Source organism: Rutilus rutilus (assembly GCF_951802725.1).
Source record: "Rutilus rutilus genome assembly, chromosome: 13".
Taxonomy (NCBI): Eukaryota; Metazoa; Chordata; class Actinopteri; order Cypriniformes; family Leuciscidae; genus Rutilus; species Rutilus rutilus.
In genome coordinates, this window is record NC_140218.1 from 17,760,372 (window position 1) to 17,785,018 (window position 24,647).

General features: G+C 38.9%; 1 protein-coding gene across 3 annotated transcripts in view; it reads left to right on the forward strand.

The window, feature by feature from the left end:
* casz1 (castor zinc finger 1) overlaps nt 1-24,647 on the forward strand; it is an 80,004-nt gene that overhangs the window by 22,671 nt on the left and 32,686 nt on the right. For 2 of the 3 annotated variants that reach the window (XM_084428884.1, XM_084428886.1), the window contains exons 1-2: nt 7,783-7,887; nt 23,543-24,112. In XM_084428884.1, the coding sequence (XP_084285010.1) occupies nt 7,809-7,887; nt 23,543-24,112 (649 nt within the window). In that variant the 5' untranslated portion in view covers nt 7,783-7,808. Of the gene's footprint in view, nt 1-7,782; nt 7,888-23,542; nt 24,113-24,647 lie in introns of those variants that run through there. The other variant, XM_084428885.1, reaches the window with a different exon arrangement.

Genomic DNA, 24,647 nt, shown 5'->3' on the forward strand with positions numbered 1-24,647 from the left:
GTTTGTCTGGGCAAGCTTTAACCAGACCTCTACGCTTCCATAAGTCCGTCTCTACTTCACTGGGCTGTAATGCCATGTTTCTTTCTTTCTTTCTTTCTTTCTTTCTTTCTTTCTTTCTTTCTTTCTTTCTTTCTTTCTTTCTTTCTTTCTTTCTTTCTTTCTTTCTTTCTTTTTATTTATTTACTTACTTCTCACTCTGTACATTTGTGAACCAAATCAGGGAATATTGTGATTTCTATGCCTGTAACTTTTATTAAATTTCTTTAATAAAAAAGTATACATATATATATTATTTAAATATTAAATGTTCAATTGTCTAGAAAATGCTTTTATAAATACAATCTTTATAAAATATTTGTATTCTTTTACATTTTTAAATAAAATTATTTATTTATTATTTTATTTATTTTATTAATAATATATTTTTACATTTAATATTTTTAATATTTAATTATTTTATATTTTAGATGTGTGTGTATATATATATATATATATATATATATACATATATATATATATATATATATATATTATGTTTAGCTCTATATCCATTGGCTAGAAATCGTTTTTTGTTAGTGCAATCTTTATATTCTTATTATTATTATTATTACATTATATTATATTATTATTATTCTTTTGTGTGTGTGTGTGTTTTACATTTACTTGTATGTTTTTATAATTTTATAAATAATATCGATTTTTTTTTTACTTTATTATTTCATTCAGTAATCACAAACTGGGGAAGTTATGTAAATTCATTGGACTGAATGTGTGGAATGTACATTCCTGTGACTGGTTTGTGTGCTTATTTGTGTAAGTGCGTCACATTTAGGCAACAGATCATTTTAATTAGAAGATGCATTGATTGACATGATGGCTCTGGGCGCAGAGACAGGGATATCCAACAAATACTGTGGTCACACTGACCTTGTTAAAGACAGACATATAAAGCCTTATTTCAAACGAAAAATGGGAGCATTTCAAGCTGCTAAACAACCATTATCATTGTCCTAAATTTTCCCAAAATACAGCATTTTCAAATCAATCTTAATATTATTATACAATTAAAAATGTATAAACATAATGTATTGGTTAATATTGAAATATAATAGAACATTGTGTTACCAACGATGATCAATCCACACATTAAAATGAAAAACTGAATGTGAATGCGTTGCCAGATATCTCTCTGTATTGATATATGCTGTTGTGAGCATCAAGTCAAGCAGAAATGGCTTTTCAGTAGGAAGTTGTAGTTTATGATCAGCCCAGTGTAAACAAATTGCTGCTGGTGGCTGGACTCAGACATCGCCTATTATTCAGTGTGGGAATGTTTGGTTTGAAACACAAGCATGTTATTGTTGCCACAGTGATAAGAGAGAAGAGGCGAGCCGCTGGGGTGGCAAATATTGAAATCGCTTTCAAAACTGCTGTGCTTACCTCTAACCCACAGCTGACAGGGAAGAGCAATCCTATCAGTACCTGTCATTTCCTTAACATCAAGTGGTTTTAACACAGTGTTTCCAGCTTATTAATGTAACATTTGAAAACTGGATCAATGAAGCCTCTGTGCCGTGGTGTTCATTTGTCAAGAACTAGAGCTGTCAAGTGACTTATACACCTACGATTGTACAGTACACTGAACTGCACTTTTGTGCTCAGATCCACCACTGTTGTGTGGGAGCTAAAGAGAATGGTGTAATTACTGTCTCTGAATTCATATAGTGATACATAAAATAGTATTTATCCAGTCTTCTAGGCTAGAGAAATGTGTTTGGCCAATTTTCAGTGGGAGTCGTGACTTTAGCACCTTCTTTGTCTTATGTTTCACTAATTGTAATATAATATGTTTATTTATTTATTTTTATTTTTTTGGATAACATGCACCATGAAAATACCAGGATTTTGGAGTACTTTGTGAACACCACAGTATATAAAGATGCAAATTATTCAGTACCTTGATGTATAAGAACAATGTTATTTCCATCACTTTAACATGGTAACGTAACAGTGCTTTTTTTGTAAGGCTAGTAAGCTGATTTGGTAAGAAAGCATTCAGCGTAACAGAAGCGTTAACGTAAATGTCCTTCGCTTCCCCCCCCCAGCCTCCCCCCTTCGCCCATCCTCTCCTCAAACACACCCACGCGCAAATAAACATAAAAAGCTAATTTGTTAGCTACCTCATTTCAGAGGCCCGGGCGCGGGATATTGTGTACGAAAAGTAATGCTTTGTCAAATGTTGACACGTGTCGCAAACATGGAGCCCTTAGCAGAGCATTTATAAAGAGCGCAGGCGGCCAGGACTGTCAGCACATGAGGAGGAGAAGAGAAGCTTTGAAATGAGATTAGCCTGCTGTTCAGCTCCTGCACTCATGAACCTAATGGTACAGTAGATGTATGTCTCCACAACATAGACTTGAATCCGGCTGAAGTACAGACAGCTCATACTACAGCAAAATGTGCTTTGGTTTCTATTTCTTCAAAACCCCTGTGAAATTGTTCAACTAGTTCAGTTTTTGTGTTTTGATGTATTTCTTATTGAAATATGAAGTTTAGGAAGGACATATTCAAGGGCCTTTCCTTCTGCTGTTATGTCTCTTTCATGTAGCATTATTTGCTTCTTGCTGTTGTTAGTCAGAAGCACCAGGTTTTAGAGGGCGGGGCATTCTCATTCTAGAGAGATTTGATTGGACAATAATTTGTTGGTTAACTTTAAGAGAGAGACTATAAACAATACGTTCATTTACACTACCATTTAAAAGTTTGGTATCTTCAAAAAAAAAAAAAATGTATGTGTGTGTGTGTGTATATATATATATATATATATATGTTTATAAATTAGATATTAAATGTTAATATTAAAATAAAAATTAACTGTATTTCTGAGCAAATAACTGCAGCTTTGGTAAACGTAACAAAAAATAAAAAAATAAAAATCTTTCCAAACCCAACATTTTGAATGGTAGTTACGCAATATATATAAAATTAAGATATATTTAGTAAATATTAATAAAAATTAAGTGATTTATTCACCTGTTAGGAGTACACTAGCATATAGATGTTAGCCTAAAGCTTCTTTAAAATTGGCCTAAACTGTTTAACCAGCATCAACGGAAATAAAACAAAGGAAATTAAGCTGCCACAGAATTCTTGTTAAAAATAATAGCACGCAGTATGTAACATAGTTGTGTTTGTGACAAAACCAGCATAATGAAACGGATTAGAATGTCAGCGTTAGACCCGGGACTGTTTGTAGAGTGGCTGATGGATAGTGTTGGTCCGGTGCCACACACCTGCCTTCGCCTCCTTACACACACACACACACACACACACACACACACACACACACACACACACACACACACACACACACACGCGCAAACACACCGGCGTTTGCCTCCCTGGTGACACCCGTCTGCCACGTGTATGTGTGTACCGCTGAGGTGTGGACTCCTGTCAGGACCTCTTATTATTTCCCAACAATCTCTCTCACCTTGGACATGCCCCCATCTATCCATCCATCCATCCATCCATCCCTCCCTCGCTCTTTCCCTCGAGGGTGGGGTGTCAATGGCAGACCGTCCTGGGCAAAAATAAATAATGAACATAAAATTGGGAAACAAAGCGCCGGCGCCCCTTAATACGCAAACACCTCCAATATGCTGATGTTTTTCTTTTGCACATTGTGTTTTCTAAATTGCCTTTGACTGCGTGCATTGGTAATGAAACTTTATGTCCTTGCAGAAAGGACAGCTAGTCCGATTCGGTTAGGCCTGGGACCATCTTCTCATGCTGGCTTTTGCACGACGTTTTTTTTTTAATACCCTGGCTTATGAATAAATGAAGCCCGGGTGCAGGTTTTTTTTTTTCCATATTTGTGTAAATTGCTTTAAAAGCATTTTATCATGTCATAAAAAAGTGCAATTGATCTGGAGTGCTCGGCCCACTGGACAGCTGTGTATTTTGTTAATGGCCACTTTGCTCCAAGCGGCTTATTAAAAAATTTATATATAAATGCTAAAATTGCATAAATTATTTAAACACAAAGTAAGCATTTTTTGTTTTGGTCTGGGGGGCATTGAAGAGTAGATTGAGTTTACTATAGCATCCCTTGGTATTGAATCTTATCATTGGCCTGCATGGATGCATATATATCACAGACGCACACGCGCAAGCACACGCTCACATGCAGAGGCGCAAAAAAAGTATATATTTTTTGATGACTTAGTTTCAGCAACCATGGAATGTCACCCATATCCTGGTTGATTGTACTTTCGAATTTTATGATGTTTTTCATTGATTTGTTTCCCCGGCGCAGCTGCCGACCTCTATTGAGGGACGAACGTAATCAGCACTGACGCAAATTAGATGGTTATTCGTTTCGAAAATTGACAGAAAAACAATAAAAAAGATGAAATGCTCCCAAATCAATAGATATAATGAAATTCAAATAATCCGAGAGATGAGGTCTCCATGGCAACTGATAATGTGGAAAAGAAAACAATTTAATAAAGGACAGGCACGCTTTGAAAACAGATTGGGGGGGGGGGGGGGGGGGTAGCTATATAGCAGTGAGAGGGGAGCAGATGAGAGGAGGGCAGGAGGAGGGGGGCAGGAGGGAGAGAGAGAGAAAAAAAAGACAGAGAGCGGATGTTTGTGGCGGCTGAACAGGCAGGTCCGTCGCTTGTTTCCCCCCCGTGTGAAGGATCTGTGTCCATCCCAAGGACGGCAGAATAATTAGAAAAGCTTTCATGCCAGAAAGTGCAGATTCAGGTTTTAATACACAAAATTATTTCAGGGGCAGTGAATCGGAAAGCCATTTGTTGGTGACCTTCCTGAGGGGCCCCCTGGTACAGGGCAAGATGGAGGCAGTGTGGCAGGGCAAGCTGAGTTATGGCATATTTGTGTTTTTATAGTGGCTGAGGGAATGGAGATGGGGAGGGGGGAGGGGGGGCGTGCCGTGGGGCTGCGATGGGGGCAGTGTGTGTGTGTGTGTGTGTGTGTTGCTTTAGGGTTGGGGTTGCTGATGCTAGACAGAGAGAAAAGGAGAGACTTGCAGATCTGGCTGTATTTACAGATCAGTTGTCAGAAAAGCCATTTAGAGGGAACACGCACGTCCCAGCGCAATGACAGCAGAAGTGCCTGTTAAAAAGAAAAAGACAAGAAAAACAGACACTGTCGGAGAGAGCAAGTGTCATGATCTGAGGTCGTCGACTTAGTAACTTGCTTTTGTAAAAAATGCAGTCAGAAGCTCTAGTTTTGGAAATAATAAAGCTATGAGCCTTTCAAGGCTGTGCATTACAGTAATTTTACCACAAAAGTGTCTAAGATTTTAGCAGTTCTCTTGGGCTGTCACGATTCCTCGATTAAATTTGAGTACTCGATTCTTTTTGCAATTTACCCGTGTCGAGTAACCGGCAAAATACTGGAAGTGGCCCGTTTCACGGACGAGAATTCATGAGCCGAATTATTAGACCGTTTTCTAAGTCTTCATGATATATTAAAACCATTTAAAAACCATACTATAGCATAGTGCTATTGTGAATTCATAAAGGCTGCGATTCAATTAAAAAAGTATATGCCTGCGGGTTTAATATTTATTTACATGCGTCTAGGTTACGTGCATCTCTGAGCCCTCTGCAGGCATTTGTTATAATACATAATGTACATAAGATGATTGTCAAAATTATGTATATTATATTATGTATTTTACAGTGTTGTTGAATAAAACCAAATGATTACTTGTTTTTGTTACTTTATTTGAACCAAATATTATTGCCTCATTGTTATTGTATATGTATTTCAAGTCATTTAAAAAAAATCGGATTAATCGTCAAAATAATCGACTCGATTACAAAAATAATCGTTAGTGACAGCCCTACAATTCTCCCACCAAGTAAGCTAATATAGTACATTAACGTTATTCTTCTGCACATCTAACGTCATAAGTTAGCATGTTTTCTGTCACAATATTTAATTAGGCTACTAACCAAAACAGTCTTTATCTATATCATGCTAGTGTTGCGAAAAGTGACAGAAACTTGCTAAACCTGTCTTTAACAGGTCTGTGTTTTGTTTGAAGTATTTATTTCACTGTTTGTTTAATTTCGCTCAAACACTGTCAATTTGCTTTCGTGCTAACGCTATTAGTGGTTGGTCCAGGATAACATGTCCGGCTACATGAGCGTTTCTTATCCTGCTCACAGCTGTAAGCAAATTAAGCCAAATTAAGACTTTATATCCTGACTGTTATGCTAGATAGAGAAGCATCGTTTGTACACAAACTGGAGCATTATTTAGTACCGTGCGAAACATTGCCAAAATAGCCATTTGGCTATTGGTTAACATAATCCAATGTCAGTGGAAAAAGAAAGTCATTTCATAGTAAGTAATTACGTTTTGATTAAATATTACATAGATGCATTTTTTATAATAATATGCAACAGTAAATAGGGGTCAATTTTGATTTCGTGTTAACTTTATAACACTGGACAAGTTTCCATATTCAGCAGGTCAATGCTTCTGTGTTGATCAATCAATCTATGCATGAATGAATTGAGAGGCAACACACGGCTCTTTCATTTGCATGGAGGAGGGTACGAGTATCCTTAACACACACACACACACTGCTCATCCTCCCATTTGAGTCCAGTAGCAGGTCCCTGCTCTCATTCCACATTATTTCCCCTGTTCCACCGACACACCTCGTATTTAAAGAATGATTGTTTTTTAGCTCACCCTTGAAACCTTCCACTTACCATAATGTGCAGTTTGAGGCTGTCCGGCCCATGATATTAATTTGGTGCTTAGTCTCAAATTCTTCTGTCTGAGTGACTCTTCTTCAGGAGAGAGAGAGGGCTGTCATTATACGTGACAGAGGGTCCGAGCGGGCAACAGCCCCAGAATTAATACTGCAATGTGAAAAGTGCCCCACAAGTAGGAGCAAAACTTGAAATTCCACGCTGAAGAATAGCCCAAAGCCGACAAATCTGGCAGACTTGTGTCAATTACTCTGCGAGAGTTTTACAACTTTTTTCCCTTCCTCTTGTCTTTCTTTATATATATATATATATATATATAATTTTATATTTATTATTTTTATTAAATAAATTTGAAAGTGACAGCAAATAAAATTGCAATAAAATTCAATGCAAAGAACTGCAAAAAAATATTGTTTTCTAACAGGTTTCCACTCCATTTATTAGCTTAACGCATAGCCTCGCTACAAACTCGTGCTTTTGGTTGAGCTAATCAGGCTAGTTTGGAGTTTGGAGTCTCAAAAAGTAACGATTTGATTAAAAAAGTGAGACTTCAGCTTTAAAGGTACGAGAGTGGTATCTGGTTTCAGTGGACTGAGAGGAGTATGTGGGACATTATTACTGTCAGCTGCAGGCACTCACTCTATTGCGCTCTCTCTCTCTCTCTCTCTCTCTCTCTCTATGGGTCTCACTTTAACGGCCTGAGCTCGCTGTGACTTCCAGTGACTGACCAGTCTAACTTCGTCCGCTCCGTCTCACTCAGCCTCGTACCGCGGGAGATCGGCTTAAGTGGCCCTTTTTTTTCTCGCTCTCTATCTTTCTTTCTTTCTTTCTTTCTCACTCTCCTGGGCCTGTTTTTCCACAGTGGCTGTGGGGAGCAGAGGGTGTTGAAGGACCCCTACTGGTAAAGTGGGTAAACACGCACAGCCCTGACATCTGTGCTGCGAGAGAGAGAGCAAGTGAGAGAGAGGGAGAGGGAGAGGAGAAGGGTAGAGTGAGAGAGGGCGAGTGCAGCCCAGCCGTAAAGGCGCACAGGGAGAGAAGAGAAAAATGCCTTGCTTTGTGGAGAGAATTTCTCCAAAGCAGCAGGGAGAGGTGAGACAGAGAGAGGAGGGCTGTCTCCTGCCAGGTAAGACCCGCGCCAGGCGCCACACACACACACACACACACACACACACACACACAGCGAGGGAGAGAGAGAGAGAGAGAGAGAGAGAGTGAGAGATGCTGGTGGCTTGAGCATGCTGTGGATGGGGTGGGTGTGAGGGTGTAGAATGACAAAGGCACTCATTACTTTCACTGTGTGTTTTGGTAAAGTAATACCTCACTATGATGTGATGACTGAATGGAAATATGAAGTTGAGGAGTGATTTTATTTTTAGGTGCACAAGTGACATTGTATGTGCTTAATTAGTTTAGCAAAAAAAAGAAAAAAGAATTATATATATATATATATATAGATAGATAGATAGATAGATAGATAGATAGATAGATAGATAGATATATTAAATAATTTAATTTATTTAGATTGTTTACTTAAAATTAAACAATTTGAAAGAAAAAATTTAACTTCATAAACTCTTAAAAAACTTTTTTTTTTTTTGCTTTTTATTTATTTCAATTTTATGTATAATTGGAAAAAAATCCAGCTTTTAGAACTTCACAGAGCTTTTTTTTTTTTTTTTTTTTTTGGCTTTATTGATTAATTTATCAAAATTTGAAGTGCAATTAAAAACAAGAATAATGTATTTTTCTGTAGTTTTCCAAGTTTTATAATTTTACAAAACATTGTTTTAAAAGTTTACTGAATCATAATGTATTAATGAACTTATTCCGTTTACGTAGAATTAAATCTTAGAGAATAATGCAATTCTATTCATAAAACAGTGTATTAGATTGTTTAAAACATAATGCAGGTTTTAGACTCCACACGTGCTCTCCACAGGTGTGAAATATCTTGCAAAGTCCTTAAAATAGAATCATTTATTATTCTTTAATGAGTCAAACGTTTAGTCTCCTGTAATTTTTGTTTATATTGGATGTGGATTAGTCACTGTGTACTTTTTCTCTCACATTGCTGTTCTTATTAATTACTAGCAAGGCCTCAGCTAGTGATTGTTCAGAATTTCTCAGTTAGTTGACAGTGGTATTATTTGCCCAGCTAAGCGAGTGACTGCCGGTATCGAGCGTGCTCTCGTGCGCTTGTTTAGATACAGCTGTTCTTTCAACTGGAGGATTTTCCTCAGAGCTTCTGTTTGGAAGATGCGCTCTTTTCCATCGCTTAATTAGATCTTCCGCTTTTTGTTAAATAAATACAGTGTCTTTAAATCTAAACACACATTTGCATGAAGCTCAGTGTGCTGCCAAGGATGCAATATGCAGTTTCGGGCCCATAGTACAGGCCTGAAAAGTGAGGCGGAATGAAGCAAGAGAGAGAGAGAGAGAGAGAGGAAGGAAGTTTGTCTCTTTTCCAACCTCTTGTTGATTTGTTTCTATTGCTGATGGAATTGAGCCCTCAGTGAAAGGTGAGGTCACAATTGAATTTGGCTTGCGTTTCCGTGGTGATCTGGCAATGGTTCCGATGTCCCAGTGGATTGGTTTGTTTGTTTGTGCGATAGCGAGTCTGTGTGTGTGTGTGTGTGTTTCTGTGCATAAACACGGGCACGGGAGATTTTACAGAGTAGATATTTCCCCTCTGTTTTCACTCTTGAGCTGGGGAAGATTGATGACTGAATTGTTGAGTACATGTTAACAGTAACTGCTGATTTATTGAGATACTTAGAGTAAGTGAGGGTGCACCAACTAAGAGGGGAAGAAAAAGATATAGGCCTTTTAAGTTAATGTAGAAATAGAGCCTTTTTAAGTAATAATTGTGATTACTGGGCGGGGGGTAGGGAGGGATGTGCGGGCGTTCAGCCAGAGGTGTATTTGAGCACGCTGTGAAGGAAACACAGAGAGTCTGAGGAAAGGAATAGTTTGGAATTTCATCAAATTTATAAAGACTTTAATTGGAAGTTCTTGGCTCTTTTTCAAGGCTTGACATGGTACAAGTCTTTAGCGTTATCGTAACGCTGAAACAAGTGTAACTTCATGCAGGTATTCAAATGAAATTCCCACTAATACAGCATGTTATTTTAAAGGAATCAGCAACTTTATTCATTTACATTTCTGTGTCTTGGGAAATATTCAGCAAGAACGTATTCATTCTCCCCTGAATGTGATACTCTGCCATTCCTCCATCTCAGCACATGGGCAAAACTTTTGCCTTTAGGAAAAAAAAGGGGGTCTTGTGTTTTTTTTGTTTTTTTTTACTATGTTTAGTAGGCTGAATGAAATGTTTCCCCAGTTTGCACAGGGATGACTTTATTTCCTAGCAGGGATTTAAACCTACTCAATCCCCCCATAAATACAACCTTTCCCAGCAGCATGCCGGCCGTAACTCATTCTCTTACTCTCTCGCTAACTAAACTCATATTGCAGAGAGAGCTTTGTTTGTCTTTGTTTCAGCTCGATCAGATCTGTCACGTCGACAGCTGCCTCTTTAAGATCTCTCTCTCACCATCTTGAAAAAGAGAAACCCTTTTTTCAGCCATAGACTTCTGACAATCGGAAAATAGATGGAATTATGAGATTTTTTGCTGATGGCCAAACGTGTTTTTTTAAGCACAAGGAGGCTTCTTTTTTGGTAGGGCCATCATCAGTGGGGACACCAAGCACATTGTCCCAGGCCCTGCTAAAGTGCGACTTTTCAGCATCAAGATGCTGGAGACAGTGTCATATCTGAAATCATTCTTCTCAACTATTTTATATATTGAAATATATTGAAATGATATAAATATGTATTTATTATTAGACATTTAGAAGTATTTAGCTCTCAACCAGGTGGCTGGGTCCCTCTAGAGGACCTCAGCAAACTTCCAGGGGGCCCCCAATTAGTCTTAAAAGTATTTATATCTATTTTCATTTACATTATCTTAATTAAACTGCTAAAAGTACCAGGGGTACATGTCAGCTTAGATAAAAGGGGCTTTGACAAAGGGGGCCTTTAGGGTCAAAAAGGTTGAGAACCACTGGCCTACTCGCATTTAAAAATGTAGTCCTAGACCTCAACAATTTTAGTGATAACCCAATCAACTTGGCAATATCTGTTGCCAGAAACTTTCTAACCACATCAAAGCTCCATAAAGATATTAAACAGGGTCCGAAGGTTCAAACATCACAGTGACTTTGGACTAGCATCAAGCAAAACATCTGAAAGCTTGTGAAATTAGTAGTAATTGTATTGCAGAGGGTGTTGTGTAAAGTCGGGCGAGATGAATATGTGACTGCAGAGAGCGACTCGAGCTCAGTTCTGGGGTGGAGGAGACAGAATCTCTCTCAGGGCCCCTGATCGGCTGTGATCCGCCTGCTGCTACCTTCTGTTCTCCACTGTTAGTCCCAGCGGCTGCTCAGAACTGACACGCACAACTCCTCCACGGGCTTGAAGCCCTCTGATGTCCCACCCTCCCCTCCGTTCCACCTTCTTCTGGCGCTTTGCATTTTGTTGTATTTGTGTAAAAGCCCAACGCCGAGCGAGATTACAGTCGTGCGGCGGTACTTCCCTCTCTCTCCTTCTCTGTTCTCGTCGTCCTTCTAGTCCTCCGTTTGATCTCGCTATCATCTCCCCTCTTGTCTCCGTTCTGTTCGACACCTGAGAGCCAATGCTTTAAGAGGACGACGTCTGGAAAAATGTACAGCGGCAGGCCATCGACTCTGATGAAGACGGTAAACAAGATGAAAAACAAAAGCCCACAGCAATGGTTTGAATAAAAGACCTACCTGTTACAGCATCCATTAAGCGTTATTCCTCGAAGTGGTAAGACAGCTGAAGCCCTCCACATGCCCAGTGTTAATATTAGTTTGGTTGAAGAGAGTCCATAAGCTGATCAGTGGGGAGAGGCGCTCTGTACGCCTCAGGCAGTGCCAGGCCTTGCGTTTGGCTCCCGCTCAGAGGATTGATGTCTGGGAGTCAGTGGGGGCTCCACTGTACCTTTATTACTCATCAGCTGGGTACCAAACTAATTTGATAAAGCGCCACTTAATACACCAAACACACACACATACTGTGACCGCGCCTGGCATGGCATCAAGTGTATCAGGCCGCCCAGCAAAAGGCTGGGCCGTCATTTAAACATGCCGTAGTATTTTTGGTATTATTTTATTATTAGGAAATGACATGAGCTGGACGCAAACATCGTCCACAAGAACACTACAACCATTATACGCAACCATTAGACCACTATTTTACTGTACATTTACCATATATGTATAGATGTAACATTAATGCATTTAATTTTACTGTAAAATAATATAAAATGAATCATTATTAAATAATTGTTATTAATTATTAAAAATAGACTAGATTAAATGAATTACTGTGAATTACCTTTTAATTTGTATTATCATTTCCTTGTTTTATGTTTTTATGAAAATATATTTTATTTTTATAAAAGATAAATAATGTGGTGAGCACCACAACTCAGTATCTCAGAGCATGCACTAACCGAGAGGCCGCTTTTTACTGTGCATTACCATATATGTATAGATTTAAAAAATCAATGCATTTAATTTTACTGTAGAATGCTCTAAAATATATTAAATAATTATTAAATCAATTTAATGTTTTTGTAATTCCAAACTATTAATTATACTTTATATCAATGCATGTAATTTTACTGTAGAATGCTGTAAAAATTATAAATTGTATTATTATTAAATGAATTATTTTTTTGTAATTAAAAACTATGAATTACCTTATAATTTGTATCATAATTACCCTAACTTATGTTTTAGTGAAAACCTATTTTATATTTAACAAGACATACTATTTATTTACAAAACATAGACCATGCTGTTTTATTTATTTGTTTGAATGTTTTATTAATTATTTAAACGATTTATAGTTACCTAAATGATGTTCTCTGTGTTAATACATAACACTTAATTATATTTTATATTGTTAAATATATTGCGTCATGTAATTATATTTTATTCTACAAAATTACATACAGCCTGAAACCATCATGTTTTTGTGTACATTTCTGCCAACCACACTTGCCACTTTTTTGATTGTGCATATATGTATATAGTACATGGCTCTGACAGTGAAAATCTGTATGTATGCGACAAAATGATTGACATACATCGATGGTAGAAAGATAAACATGGAGACTGTAGCAGAATGAGACAGAGGAAGAGAAAAGGAGAGAGGAAGAGGTTGGTTTGGTAATTACTAACTCTGTGCCCATGCAGTGGAGGACAGTGTGTGAGTGACTGAGTGTGTGTAGGCCCTGGTGCTCTGATAATGAAGGGTTACTGTTGCAGATCTGACAGCGTTAATCTCCACATCGTCCTCTCCTGGTATTTACCCTGCTGGAGAGAGAGCGGCAAGCCCACCTGACAACATAGTTTACCCACAGCCAGACACCTCAGGCTCACACACACACATGCTGCACCAGGATCAGTTTTCAGCATCCATCCTTTTCACAAAGACAAACCACAGCAGAAACCAAAAGAATTACAGGAAACGTGGGGGAAAAAAACTTATTCTTCACCTTTTTGTCAGTCTTTCCCTTTCATCTTTTCTTCCTCCCATTTGAAGTTTATGAAGTACTGTTTAAGCATTACAGAGGTGCAGACAGAGGAATATGAATATGCATCGCACCATATGGTTGCACTTGCTGTGGGACTAGGTGTGTCCAGAAGGTAGAACCACGTTAATGCATTATTCTCCTCTCAAATGATCAGTCTCGTAGTGCAGCAGCGCACTGCAGCCATGTGTGCACGGGCTGTCCCGGGCTTTCAATGATGTGGCCATGCAACTGGCCATCCCGGATGAGCGGAAGGGGAGAAAGACAGCGAGAGAGTGAGCTGTGCTTTTTGTGTGTGTGTGTGGTTCAAATGCAAAAACCCTGACAGAGTCGTGATTAAAAGTGATATTTCTGACACGTTAGGATGCGCACAGGAAGTAACCTTCTCCAAAGCCTTCATTATTAGATGCATGACAGACCTGAATATTTATAAAATATGTTTTAATAATTGATAACAGCAATCTGCTACAGTAATTCATCAGATTTGCACTTCAACAGAGAATCCGTTTTCATTTTAAAATAATAATAAGTCGAATGCTAATGCAGGTGAAATGCAAAATTGCGACCCGTGTGTGGCAGAAGCTCTGAATGCATTTGTGCCATTTTTAGTGCATTGGAAAAACAATGGCGTGTTAATGATATTGCCCTCGCTGCTCGTTTAAAAACTGTTATCAATGTCTGTGATCATTTGTGCACCGCTCGTTTTGTTGTGCACTGAGCTGTTGTGCTGTTTACTTGTGTAGCTTCCGTTTGAGGGCACATCACATCTAAAAAATCAGGAAACCAGCCTGTTTTAGTGTAGAATATACAAGAAGCTGATGTGGTTTTATCAAAAGCATATTCTTTGTTTGAGTCAGTATGCAATACTTCCTCTTGTGTTCTTTGACCAAAATAGCACACACACACACGCTCACCTTTTGTAAAGCTTCTTTCTACTCATGATGATTCCAAAAAGAGCAACCACAGCCTTTTTTTTTCTCTCACAAAACTATCGCTTTGTTTTTGTACACAGTTATGAAATGTTCTCATTTTGAACTTGAAGTTTGCATGTTCTTGCAAAACCTGCTAAAAGCATTTGCCACCGTTGAGAATGACTCTCATATTTGCAGGTGTATAAAATCATGAAAGAAATATATAATCCTAAAGAAGAAACCAGTGACAATACAAAAGTTTGGATGTTAAGCATTTCAAGTGTACAGCACATATGGAGTTCCTATAAATGCTGCAGGCTAATGCATCAAATAAATGAAGAAATATAAGATTATTAAATAAATAAATAAAATTTTGTCTACAAAATTAAAGATCAATGCAAACATAGTGTCTTTGACTGGTAGTGTGCATAAATGACACTGTGCATATTGATGACATGTTTTACAGTAGATTTGAGTGTTTTTAACCAGCACTTTATGGAGCTTTATGGCACTCACAAGATGATTCAGATGTTTCACTCTTGTCAACTGACCGCACTTCACTGTAACAAAGCCCTAGATTAAAAGAGTTCAGGTTGGTTTTAAAGGGGTATTGTTGCAGAAGGGAATTTAAAGAACTAGAGAAGTTCAGGGGACACCTGCAAAATGTAAAAAAAGAAAAGAAAGAAAAAAAAAGTCAGAGTCTGTGAAGCAGAGCAAATGCTTTAATGGTGGCCAGGGATCGAAGCTGTCAGCAAGGCTTCCTGTCTGGTAATGTAGTCTTTTTTTACTTAACGTCACCCTTCTTTTCTCGTTTCTGAAAGAGAAATGCACCGGGATCTATAGTGTGCATTAAAACGCAAGCAGAATTTCATAAAGTTGCTTTGAAAACAAACCAAAAATGAAATAAATACAGCAGCTTGGAAATCATTTAGACAACCTACAAGCAGATATTTATACTATATATTTAAAGAAAGTGTTTTATTTGATCTTTTTAGACAACTGGTATCAGTCTCAGACCGGTTTGTTAAGTAGTTTGCCAGGTCTTTTTAGGTAAATGGAAAACTTGCTTGATGTTGTTCCACAATTTTAAGCAAGTCAGAGTTCTCGTGCAATATGATGAGGAAGAAAGATCTTTCTGAAGATGAAAAGCATGAAATGGTGCAATGTCTTGCAAAAGGCATAAAAACAACTAATATTTTGCAAAAACTGAATGGAGATTGTCGAACTGTCAAAAAATGTCTGAGTGATTTAGAGCACAGAACTACACCTGGTCAGATGGCTTATTAAGGGAAGTTTCTGTCAAACAAATGAATTGTATTAAAAGGGCAGCTATAAAAGAAAAGCCACTGTTGAACAGCAAGAAGAAGCAACTGGAGTCCCAAGAAAGCTCACAAAGAGAGATGTTTACAGTGGGTGTAGAAATACATGAAGACTCAATTTTAAATAGTTTTATTCACTGACGAATGCCATACTACATTGGATGGATTTCTGGATGAATGGACACCCCATTCTAACTAGACTGGCATCAGCAAGGAGGTGGTGGGTGATGATTTGGGCTGGAATATTGGGAAGTGAGATGCAAGGTCCCTTTAGGGTCTCTGAGCGTGTCAATAGGACTTCTGCAAGATATGTGGAGTTTATAACTGACCGTCTTCTGCTACGGTATAAAAAGAAGGATAGTGCCTTCTGATATAAACAGATTTTCATGCAGGACAATGCACTACACTATAAACAAAAAAAGTTTAGTCAACTCAAATATCCAAGTTGTCGTTCAGTAAAGCTTCACATTTTAAGTTGACTAAACTTAAAATTTTAAGCCGCACACACACTTACTTAATTTTTTTACATTGTATCTCATGCTGCAAAAAAACACCACAGCAATAAAACTGTTTGAAAATGGGTTTCTACACCCACTGTAAAAGTTTATTTATAGTTTAAATTTATTCATTCAAAGTGCACAGTCTTTCTCAAATGTTTGTCCATCCATGAGAATTCCCATTCTTCTGCAATGCATTTACATGTAGCAAATCATAGTTCATGGCTTTGAACATTCAACCAACTGGCAATTTTTTTTTTAACTTTTAAAGTCAAACTTTCTTTTTCAACACAGTAACACAAACTGCATTCAATGAGGTTTTTACATTTCCCAACTTCTTTTACTATCTTAACCAGATGCTTTTCCATGAATGGCTAATTAATTCATTAATTTTTTAACAGCAAAGTGTCTTAAATGCTGTCAAAATGTCTTAAGAGTCTTGTTAAAGAAGTGCCACAACTCATTTCACTTTAATGAAATTCATATGCTGGTGAGAGGGGGCATGTCTAAACATCTAAACAGGTTTCTTTTTAGGTTTCACACTGAGGTTATCTGAAAGGGCCCCCCTTGATTGACGTTATCTGGCCTGACAGCGCTTCATATCAAGGTTAACCTGACGTTCGAAGGCCCGAGAGAGAATGAGGCAGAGGAAAACAGAAGAAAAAGTCCGACATCATTTGGGTCCCGCTCCTCTCTGCCACTGTTTCCCTCTCACACGGCAGGTGGAGGTTTCTGCACTCTTAATTGATAACTAATCGAGCGGCGTGTGCTGTGTTTCCCCCAGAGGACGGCCCTAATGGTGGCTTGGCTTACTCAGCAGCGCAGCTCCGGAACCACTAAATTAAATATATCCCCACAGATAATGACTCTGAGTGACAGACTCCGGTCTGGGCGGCTCCTGTGGCCACCAACCTCTCGTTGTGCCCTTGCACTGGAGGAACTAGAGTAGCCCACCCCCTTCAGCGTCTGCTCCCCAATGCCCCACGCTAACCACGGCTCCTCGTGACAAAAATACATCTCAAGCAGTTAATCTGTGCAGATATCAGCTCAAGTGCCCTTCAGTGGCATTGGGAGCCTGTCCTTGTAACCTTGCTTCCTGTCAATTCTTGCTTTGCACTCGGGCTGCCCCTCAAACATGGCAGCTCGGTCAATTAACTCTGTGTGCCAGGGCATGCTTCAATCAAACTACCAGCAAACAGGTGATGAGACCATTGTGGGTTATTTTTAGATGTAAAAACATGATTATATTAAAGTAGGGCATTGACAACCATTGATGTTTTTAAAAGGAAAGTGCACCCAAAGTTTACTCACCCTCATTGTTTGTTATTCCAAACCTGTGTGACTTTATTTTTGAAAATTACAATAAACCATTCAAAAGTTTGGGGACATTAAGATAAAAAAAATAAAAAATAAAATTAGTCAGCAAGATCAAAGTACTTTTACAGTACATTATTACAAGAAAATTATATTTCAATTAATTTTACACTTTCTATTCATCAAAGAATCCTAATATAAAATGTATCACGATTTCCACAAAAAATAAAGAAGAAAGAAATCTATGGAGCAGCATGTTGACTAAATGATGTCAGAATTGTCATATTTTGGTCAACTATCTTCTTGAGTTGGAATCAGGCCTATTCATTGTGCCAGCTGTGAGACCAACTTCCTTAACGATTTTAACAAGTGTGATCAGGGCACGTGCAGAACCGTTCACATTACCTCAGATTTGACTTTTCCCTAGTCCAGTCCATCTATCCTCAGGGGACAACTTAAATGCTTTGTCTCATAATTAGGCTTCAGAGATGTATTTGTTCTCAGAATTGAAGGGTTGCTGCCTAACTGCATTGCTTAAACAAAATATTTCCTTTTCCGTCTGTGTGTCAAAATATGCATCTGCCATTTTCTGTCCATTGTCCTCGGCGGCGAGTATGTGCGTGCCTTTTTTTCCCATCGGCTTGTTTGTTTTTGTTACCTGCAACGGGATGTAACTGAATTATTGTATGTGGCAGAAGGTTCCAGTCTGGCAGATAGAGAAAAAAAGAGAGAGGGAGAAGTCAAAGTAGGTCCTTCAAGGTCAGTCCAATGACAGCATGCAACATGCAAGGTCACATTCCAGACTAAAAGCAATAAGTGCTTTATTGATGGGAAAAAACACACACTGCAAGCAAGCAGATGTGCAACAGACTGATTAATAATACAACAGATTTGAGTGAGTGAGTGTGTGTGTGTGTGTGTCTGTGTACTTGAGTGTGTGCATGCCCTCTGCATTCATATTTTGCTTCTCAAAAAACAACAACAAAACTTTAAAGTCAGAAAAAAAAGAAAAACTCATGAGCATAATTGTTTTGTCCGGATGTCTATCTCGCACTAAAAAATTGATCCCTGCATGGGAATCTGAAAAATCCATTAGAGCCCATCAGACAAAAAAAGGGCAGAATGATAGAGGAGTTTATAAAACCCCATCATAGTTTTGCCATTAATGCACGTCAGCTGACGTTTTATTTTTGGCACAACTTCTTAATGCAACAGCTTGCTTTTGGGCATCAGATACCGCAGCAGTGTCACATTACAGCACTAAGACCAAAAACAAAACCTTTCAAATAAGCATCATAGAGATGTTTCTTATAACCTAGTGCAGTTCTGAGAACTTCTTTCTTTGTTTAGTCATATTTGCCCTCATTTACACTACAAACCTGGTAAACCTGCCCTGTTAGCGCCATTCCTCCCCTCTCATACTGCGATACTCAACAAACCTGTTTCAAACCTCAAATAACCATCTTTTACCTTCTAATTCTCTTTCTTTCACCTCTTTTTTCCTCTACGCTTCACCTCAGCCTTTCCTTCCATCTTTTCCCGCTTTAAGCGGCAGTTGGGAATGGCATTGTTTTTAATCATCAGAACCCAGAAATTATTATTATCGCCTCTGACGCGGCAATTAAAACTTCAGGTCAGAGGCACAACGAGCGGTGATCAGCAGCGAAGCTGAGAAGTTTTAATTAGACGATCAGAACCATTAATGCACAAAAAAAGGTGTGCGCTGGGAAATTAACGTGAACGTCTTAATCAGGGTTACCGACTCCGAAGAGGAGTCAAGTGAACAGAGAGCAAAAAACAAATCATTTCCGCACCACTGGGACAAAACTCAATTAAATATGCATGCAGAAAATGGAAATTCGGAGCATCAGCACAGACCGTTGGAAAAAATACGGCAAATTCTGTAGACGGGGTCGCAGACCTGCTTATTGTTATTCTTGTGTAATAAAATCGAAAGAGAGGCCAGATGCTGGGGAACGAGGGTTTGTGGAGAACAGGTCCGACGCTGACTTTTCCGCTCCCCTTCCCTCGGAGCGGTGGGGGAAACTAACTCCTTCCTGCAAGCTGTAAATTAACTAAATAAAAACAGAAGGGATTATTTCAGCATGTGTGTGTGTGTGTGTGTGTGTGTGTCCAAGCTTTAGTAGGTGAGGAACACCTGGGAACCTGCCTCTTTGAGGGCCCCATCTTGTTGCAATAATGAGAAACTGAATTGCAAATATGCAAAATAAAGTGCTAAGAAAAGGCCAGGAACATGGAGCAGTTCTCATTTCTTTGTTTATTTCACATTTACTTCATATTCATTCATTAATTTTACATTTGCAGAGGCCCCTGACAGTCAGAGGTCCCGGGTCCCCCACCTAGAACAAAAAAGAGTTCATTCAGACACATGCCAGGTCAGTTAATCTGTCAAAAGGATTTTAAATATCAGAATAAAGCTTTAAAAAAAAAGTCAAAACAGAATCAGGATCTTTGAATAATGAGGAATAATCCAACGCCGTCCAGACCTGTTGCATTAATGAATGCTCTGTATTATCTGGGTTTTGTCCTTGCATTAGTCAACATATTTTGAAAGTCTGCATGAAATCAGACAGGGCAGATCAGAGTGTTAGATCACTGTTAAGTCAAGGGTTTAGCCAAGTAAACAGTTTGTTTCTAGAACAATCGCTGCAGTGGATGCCAGGTGAGACGGAGTATGTCATATCCCAGCTTTAGCATGCATACTCTTCCTGTCAGAACGGGAGAGAGAGGGAGAGAGGGAAGAACAGGACACGCCAATCTAAGCAGTCATTAACAGCCACTTCCTCACTCTGGTGGGCTGATTGCAGTCAGCACACGTTCGTACAAATAATGCACTTCCAACGGCATTATTAGGATTTGAAACACCACTTGATTGGGCATGATATCATTCCGGCACATAAACAGAAGCTCGGCATTAAACGAGACATGCAGGGCCTGGAGAGCCACGTTCAAGGCAGCTTCTCTGTCATTCCCGGCGTCCTCCGCCTCACGGTTCTGAAAAGAAACAGGGCTTGTGGGGCCTTTGATGTGCGAGCAGATAAAAAGGAGAAGCTCTCTCACTCTTATTGTTGAATCTGTTTAAAATAGTTTCTTGACTTTTTCGCAAAGGTTTTCTCCTTATACAGTAAAAGCATTATGGCAATTCCAGCTCTGCACTATTTCCAGTAAAAATATTGTCAGCATTAAAATAAACAGGACCTCTTAAAGAAAACAAGCTTTAGCTGTGATCATCTCCACCGTTCGTTTATTATTCAGCACTGACAGGCGTCTTTCGAGGGCCTGAAATAATAGCAATTCACTGAAACACGTTTGGACGCATCAAATCATTGAGGTTTGCTGTTTGTTACACCTATTTTTCTTAACATGAGTGCCAGTCCCCAGAGTGGTGGGAGGGATCCCAGAGGAGAGGCTGTTCTTTTATCTGCGTCCCTACTGATTTTATCGCACTGCATGCTATCATGAACACAAACGACTTGGAGTAAACAGCGGTGTTACCATAGCGATTCCCCATTGTTGGCCGGAGCCGAGGCATATCTTTTGCCGGGCATGTATTTAATGCAGCAGCTACTAACTGGTTTTCCGTGATCTTTTTTGAGCTAAGGAGCGTCTCATTAGTGCCCTGATTCTCTTTCATTTAAAACCTCAGATGTCATCTCTAAAAAAAATAAAATAATATATGTATTTCGAGTGCACAGCCTTCGTTTTTAAAGATAAAGGTGCTTAAAGTAGTTGCATGTTTCTAGTTCTTTTTTTTTTTAAAGTCTTTTTAAGATACTATTACAGTATGTGTATATATATATATATATATATATATATATATATACATACACACACACCAACAACATATTTGTGTTGCAGTTCCTTATAAAATTCCTGGCAACTGACAAGCAGTTGCATTTACTGACAAAATACATTTTTACTTGCATTTGCCACTTGGCGAGTGTTAATTTTAGATGCTGGGAAAAACGCACATAAATTATGGGTAATGGAACGAGATCGCTTCTCAGGGGTCATTTCCTACAAGGAAAAGCGAGATTGCAATGCAAAGGAAATCACTAGTTAAAGCTTGAAATACTGAGCAGGGTAAACAGTAGATGACCTGTACTGTTACACCCAAATGACCTCAATCTTCCTTTGGAGGTGTTCTGAAAAAATACTTCAGAATTTATGTTTCCACTTCCTAATAGTTTTTGCAGCTGATTTTTTTTTCTTTTTTCTTTTTTCTTTTTTTGGGTTCAAACTTGCCGCCCTCAACTGGGTGACCTCTTCAACCTCGGGCCTTGCAATTGTCTAAGGTAAAAATGTGCACTTCTGAGGCGTTCAGATGCATCTGGTGCAGCACAAAGCGAGCATAATTCCTCAGCTCATTGTTTCAGAGAGGAAGTGTTAAGTGTAAATACAGTAACTGAGAAAGCATGTGCCGGGCCACAGGGTGCACGGCACATCTAGAGTGTAACAGGCTAACCTTGAGTCCCTTGAAAAGATCATTATGCAGAAAAAAATAGTTACGTTCCCTTCAAAAACAATGTGAGGTTTTCTTGTTAAAGCATCCGTTCGAATCGAAACAGCTTTATTGACAACTTCATGGGACGGTTAGAAATAGCTCATCTCAACACAGCGTCTAACTACCAGCTAAAGCGTTCCACAGACCATTATACGTCCCGCAGGTTTCCCATTTTTTATTTACTGCATGATAAACATCTACTGTTACGAGCGGGCTCGATTTTAAGCCTGGAAAACCTATTAAAAGTGAACTTTGCTAAATCTTTGCATCAGATTTGCGGGCGAAAGGGTGACTTAGCAGTGAGAGAATTCTGCCCTTAAATAGTCATCTCTGGTTATGGACGGACCCAGAACAGCTGCAGGGGGGAGTTGACACTGGGAGAGATATTATAGATAGCACATTGGGGTGAAATAGCAAATGACCAGGCCCATGCGGAATCTTGTATGCAGATTTCCACAGAATTATTGGAATGTCGAAGCGTGGAAATTCACACTGCCCTAAGCCGTAAGGTAATATGGTGTGCAGCAGGTAATATGTGATGAGTCTATCACGCCACGTTATGACCGAATCTCTTTATTGTGTGTGACTGATCAGCTCCAGTACACTGTCAACTGTCTATATTCACAGGAAGTGTGTGTCTGACTTTGCTGAAATGAGAAAAGCTGTGTTTGTGGTGCATCATTGTTGGTGTGGTGGTCTTCTGCACTGTAAGAGCAGGTTTTGGGGGCTGACAGTGAATTTGAGTGAAAGCCGTGAAGACTAAAGCATGCAGGGTGAGCGAGGTGATGTGAGGTGAGGGGATGGCAGCTACTTTTTTCTCGGTGTTTATCTCTTTTATGCACTCTTGTCTCTTTCTCTCTACTTCCAGATGCACTTTTTGTTCTTTCTTATAGTCTTCTGCACTCTCATCCTCATGTTGTCAGAGCTAAGGCTCACATTGGCAGGACGCTGGGCCTCTTTAGGTGAAGAGAGTCTTCAGTGTCAGGCTGTGTCTATTCTGCTGTCATGTTCAGGGTTATATCTCACTGTAGTGGCTGCTTGACACACTGTTGGGGGTTTGATTGCGATCTAGTTTTTCTTCTGAGTTTGTTAGGAGAGATACTTCTCTCGTTCCCTTTCTCACTTTCTCTCATAGGTGTGAATGACATCTTACAGACACACGGGACTTTTTCTTTTTAGCTTTATATTTTTGTGTCAGTGTCTGCATCTAAGAGTAGCAGCAAATTAAAACTTAGTTAAAATGCACTTAGTTAAACAGGTTTGTGGTTTTTAGCGAGAGGCATTGTGGTTTGCTTGCAGTATTCAAGGATGGTGCAGCTGTTATCATTGAGCAAGTGAATTAACTGTGAACAATGACCATAAATCTTTTGTTTTAACCACTAAAATGTTCCTTTTTCTTTCATAAAATGTATATATAAATGAAATCCAGACATATAAATACATACAAATGTGTAAAATATAAATAAGTAAAAAAAATTACAAAGTGAAAAAAACAATACAGTGGTGTTAAATTGTTAAATAAATGCTTATTTAAAAGTTCAACAAAAACTAGAGAAAAATTCAATATGAATTTTCTTTTTTGTTAACAGCTGAGAGGAGTTTATGCACTGAAAAGACCTCAGGAAAATCCACGATGGCCGCCAAAAGGAAAGGTGGCCTAAAACTGAATGCGATCTGTGCCAAGCTTAGCCGGCAGGTGGTGTACGACGGCAGTTCCCAGAATGCCGAGGGAGACTCAGACCTAGTGGACAACAGCGAGCGGGGCAGCTTGCTCTACGATGAGGGCGACAGGCCTGAAAGCGACTTCCCAGAGGTCCTGACCCTGGGCCAGAGCCTCGAGGAGGACCAGAAACGGCGCGAGGCCATAGAGAAGTGGGTGAATGGCGAGTATGCCGACGATCCTCAGTCCTTTGAACGGGGTGAGCACAGGGGACTCAAACCCAACAATATAAACGACGATCCCCCTGAAGGCGTGTACATGGTACAGCCCAAAGGCTGCAGCGATGAAGAAGACAACGCAGAAGATGCTGACACCATGCCCAACTCTCACGAGGGCAGTTATCAAGAAGACAAGGACTCGGTGGGCAGCCCGCACAAGGACGACAGCTACCAGCCCACCAGCGAAGCCCCCCCTCGACAAGCTTCCTTCTCCGCACCAGGTATCACCTCTTTCTTTTAGGATGATGTCATTAGTATTCATAGGTATTTTGAACGTAACATTTACAGACACATTTTTGTATGTTCAGATATAAATGTACAATTTCATCATTTTGACAGCATCTAAAATGTTAACTTTATACATATATATATATATGTATGTGTGTGTGTGTGTGTGTGTGTGCGTGTGCGTGTGTGTGTGTACAACTTTTGAGACGTAAATATGTTTACAAATCCGACTGGTCAGAACAAATATTTCCAAAACTCTCCGAGGGCCTCCTTGGTTAATAAGATAAAATTCTTTTGTAACATTTATTTATAAATGAATTCAGAAGGATAAATAAATACATAAATAAATAGAAATGTGTAGTAATAAACTATAAATAAAACGCTGTAAATTGATCAATAAATGTGATAACATTACAAATATTTAATTTGAAACATATTTAACTGATGTTGGTTAACCAACCTTTCAATTTCATGAATTCATTGTTATGTGAATCTCATATACATATCTTTTAATCTCTGATACATAAA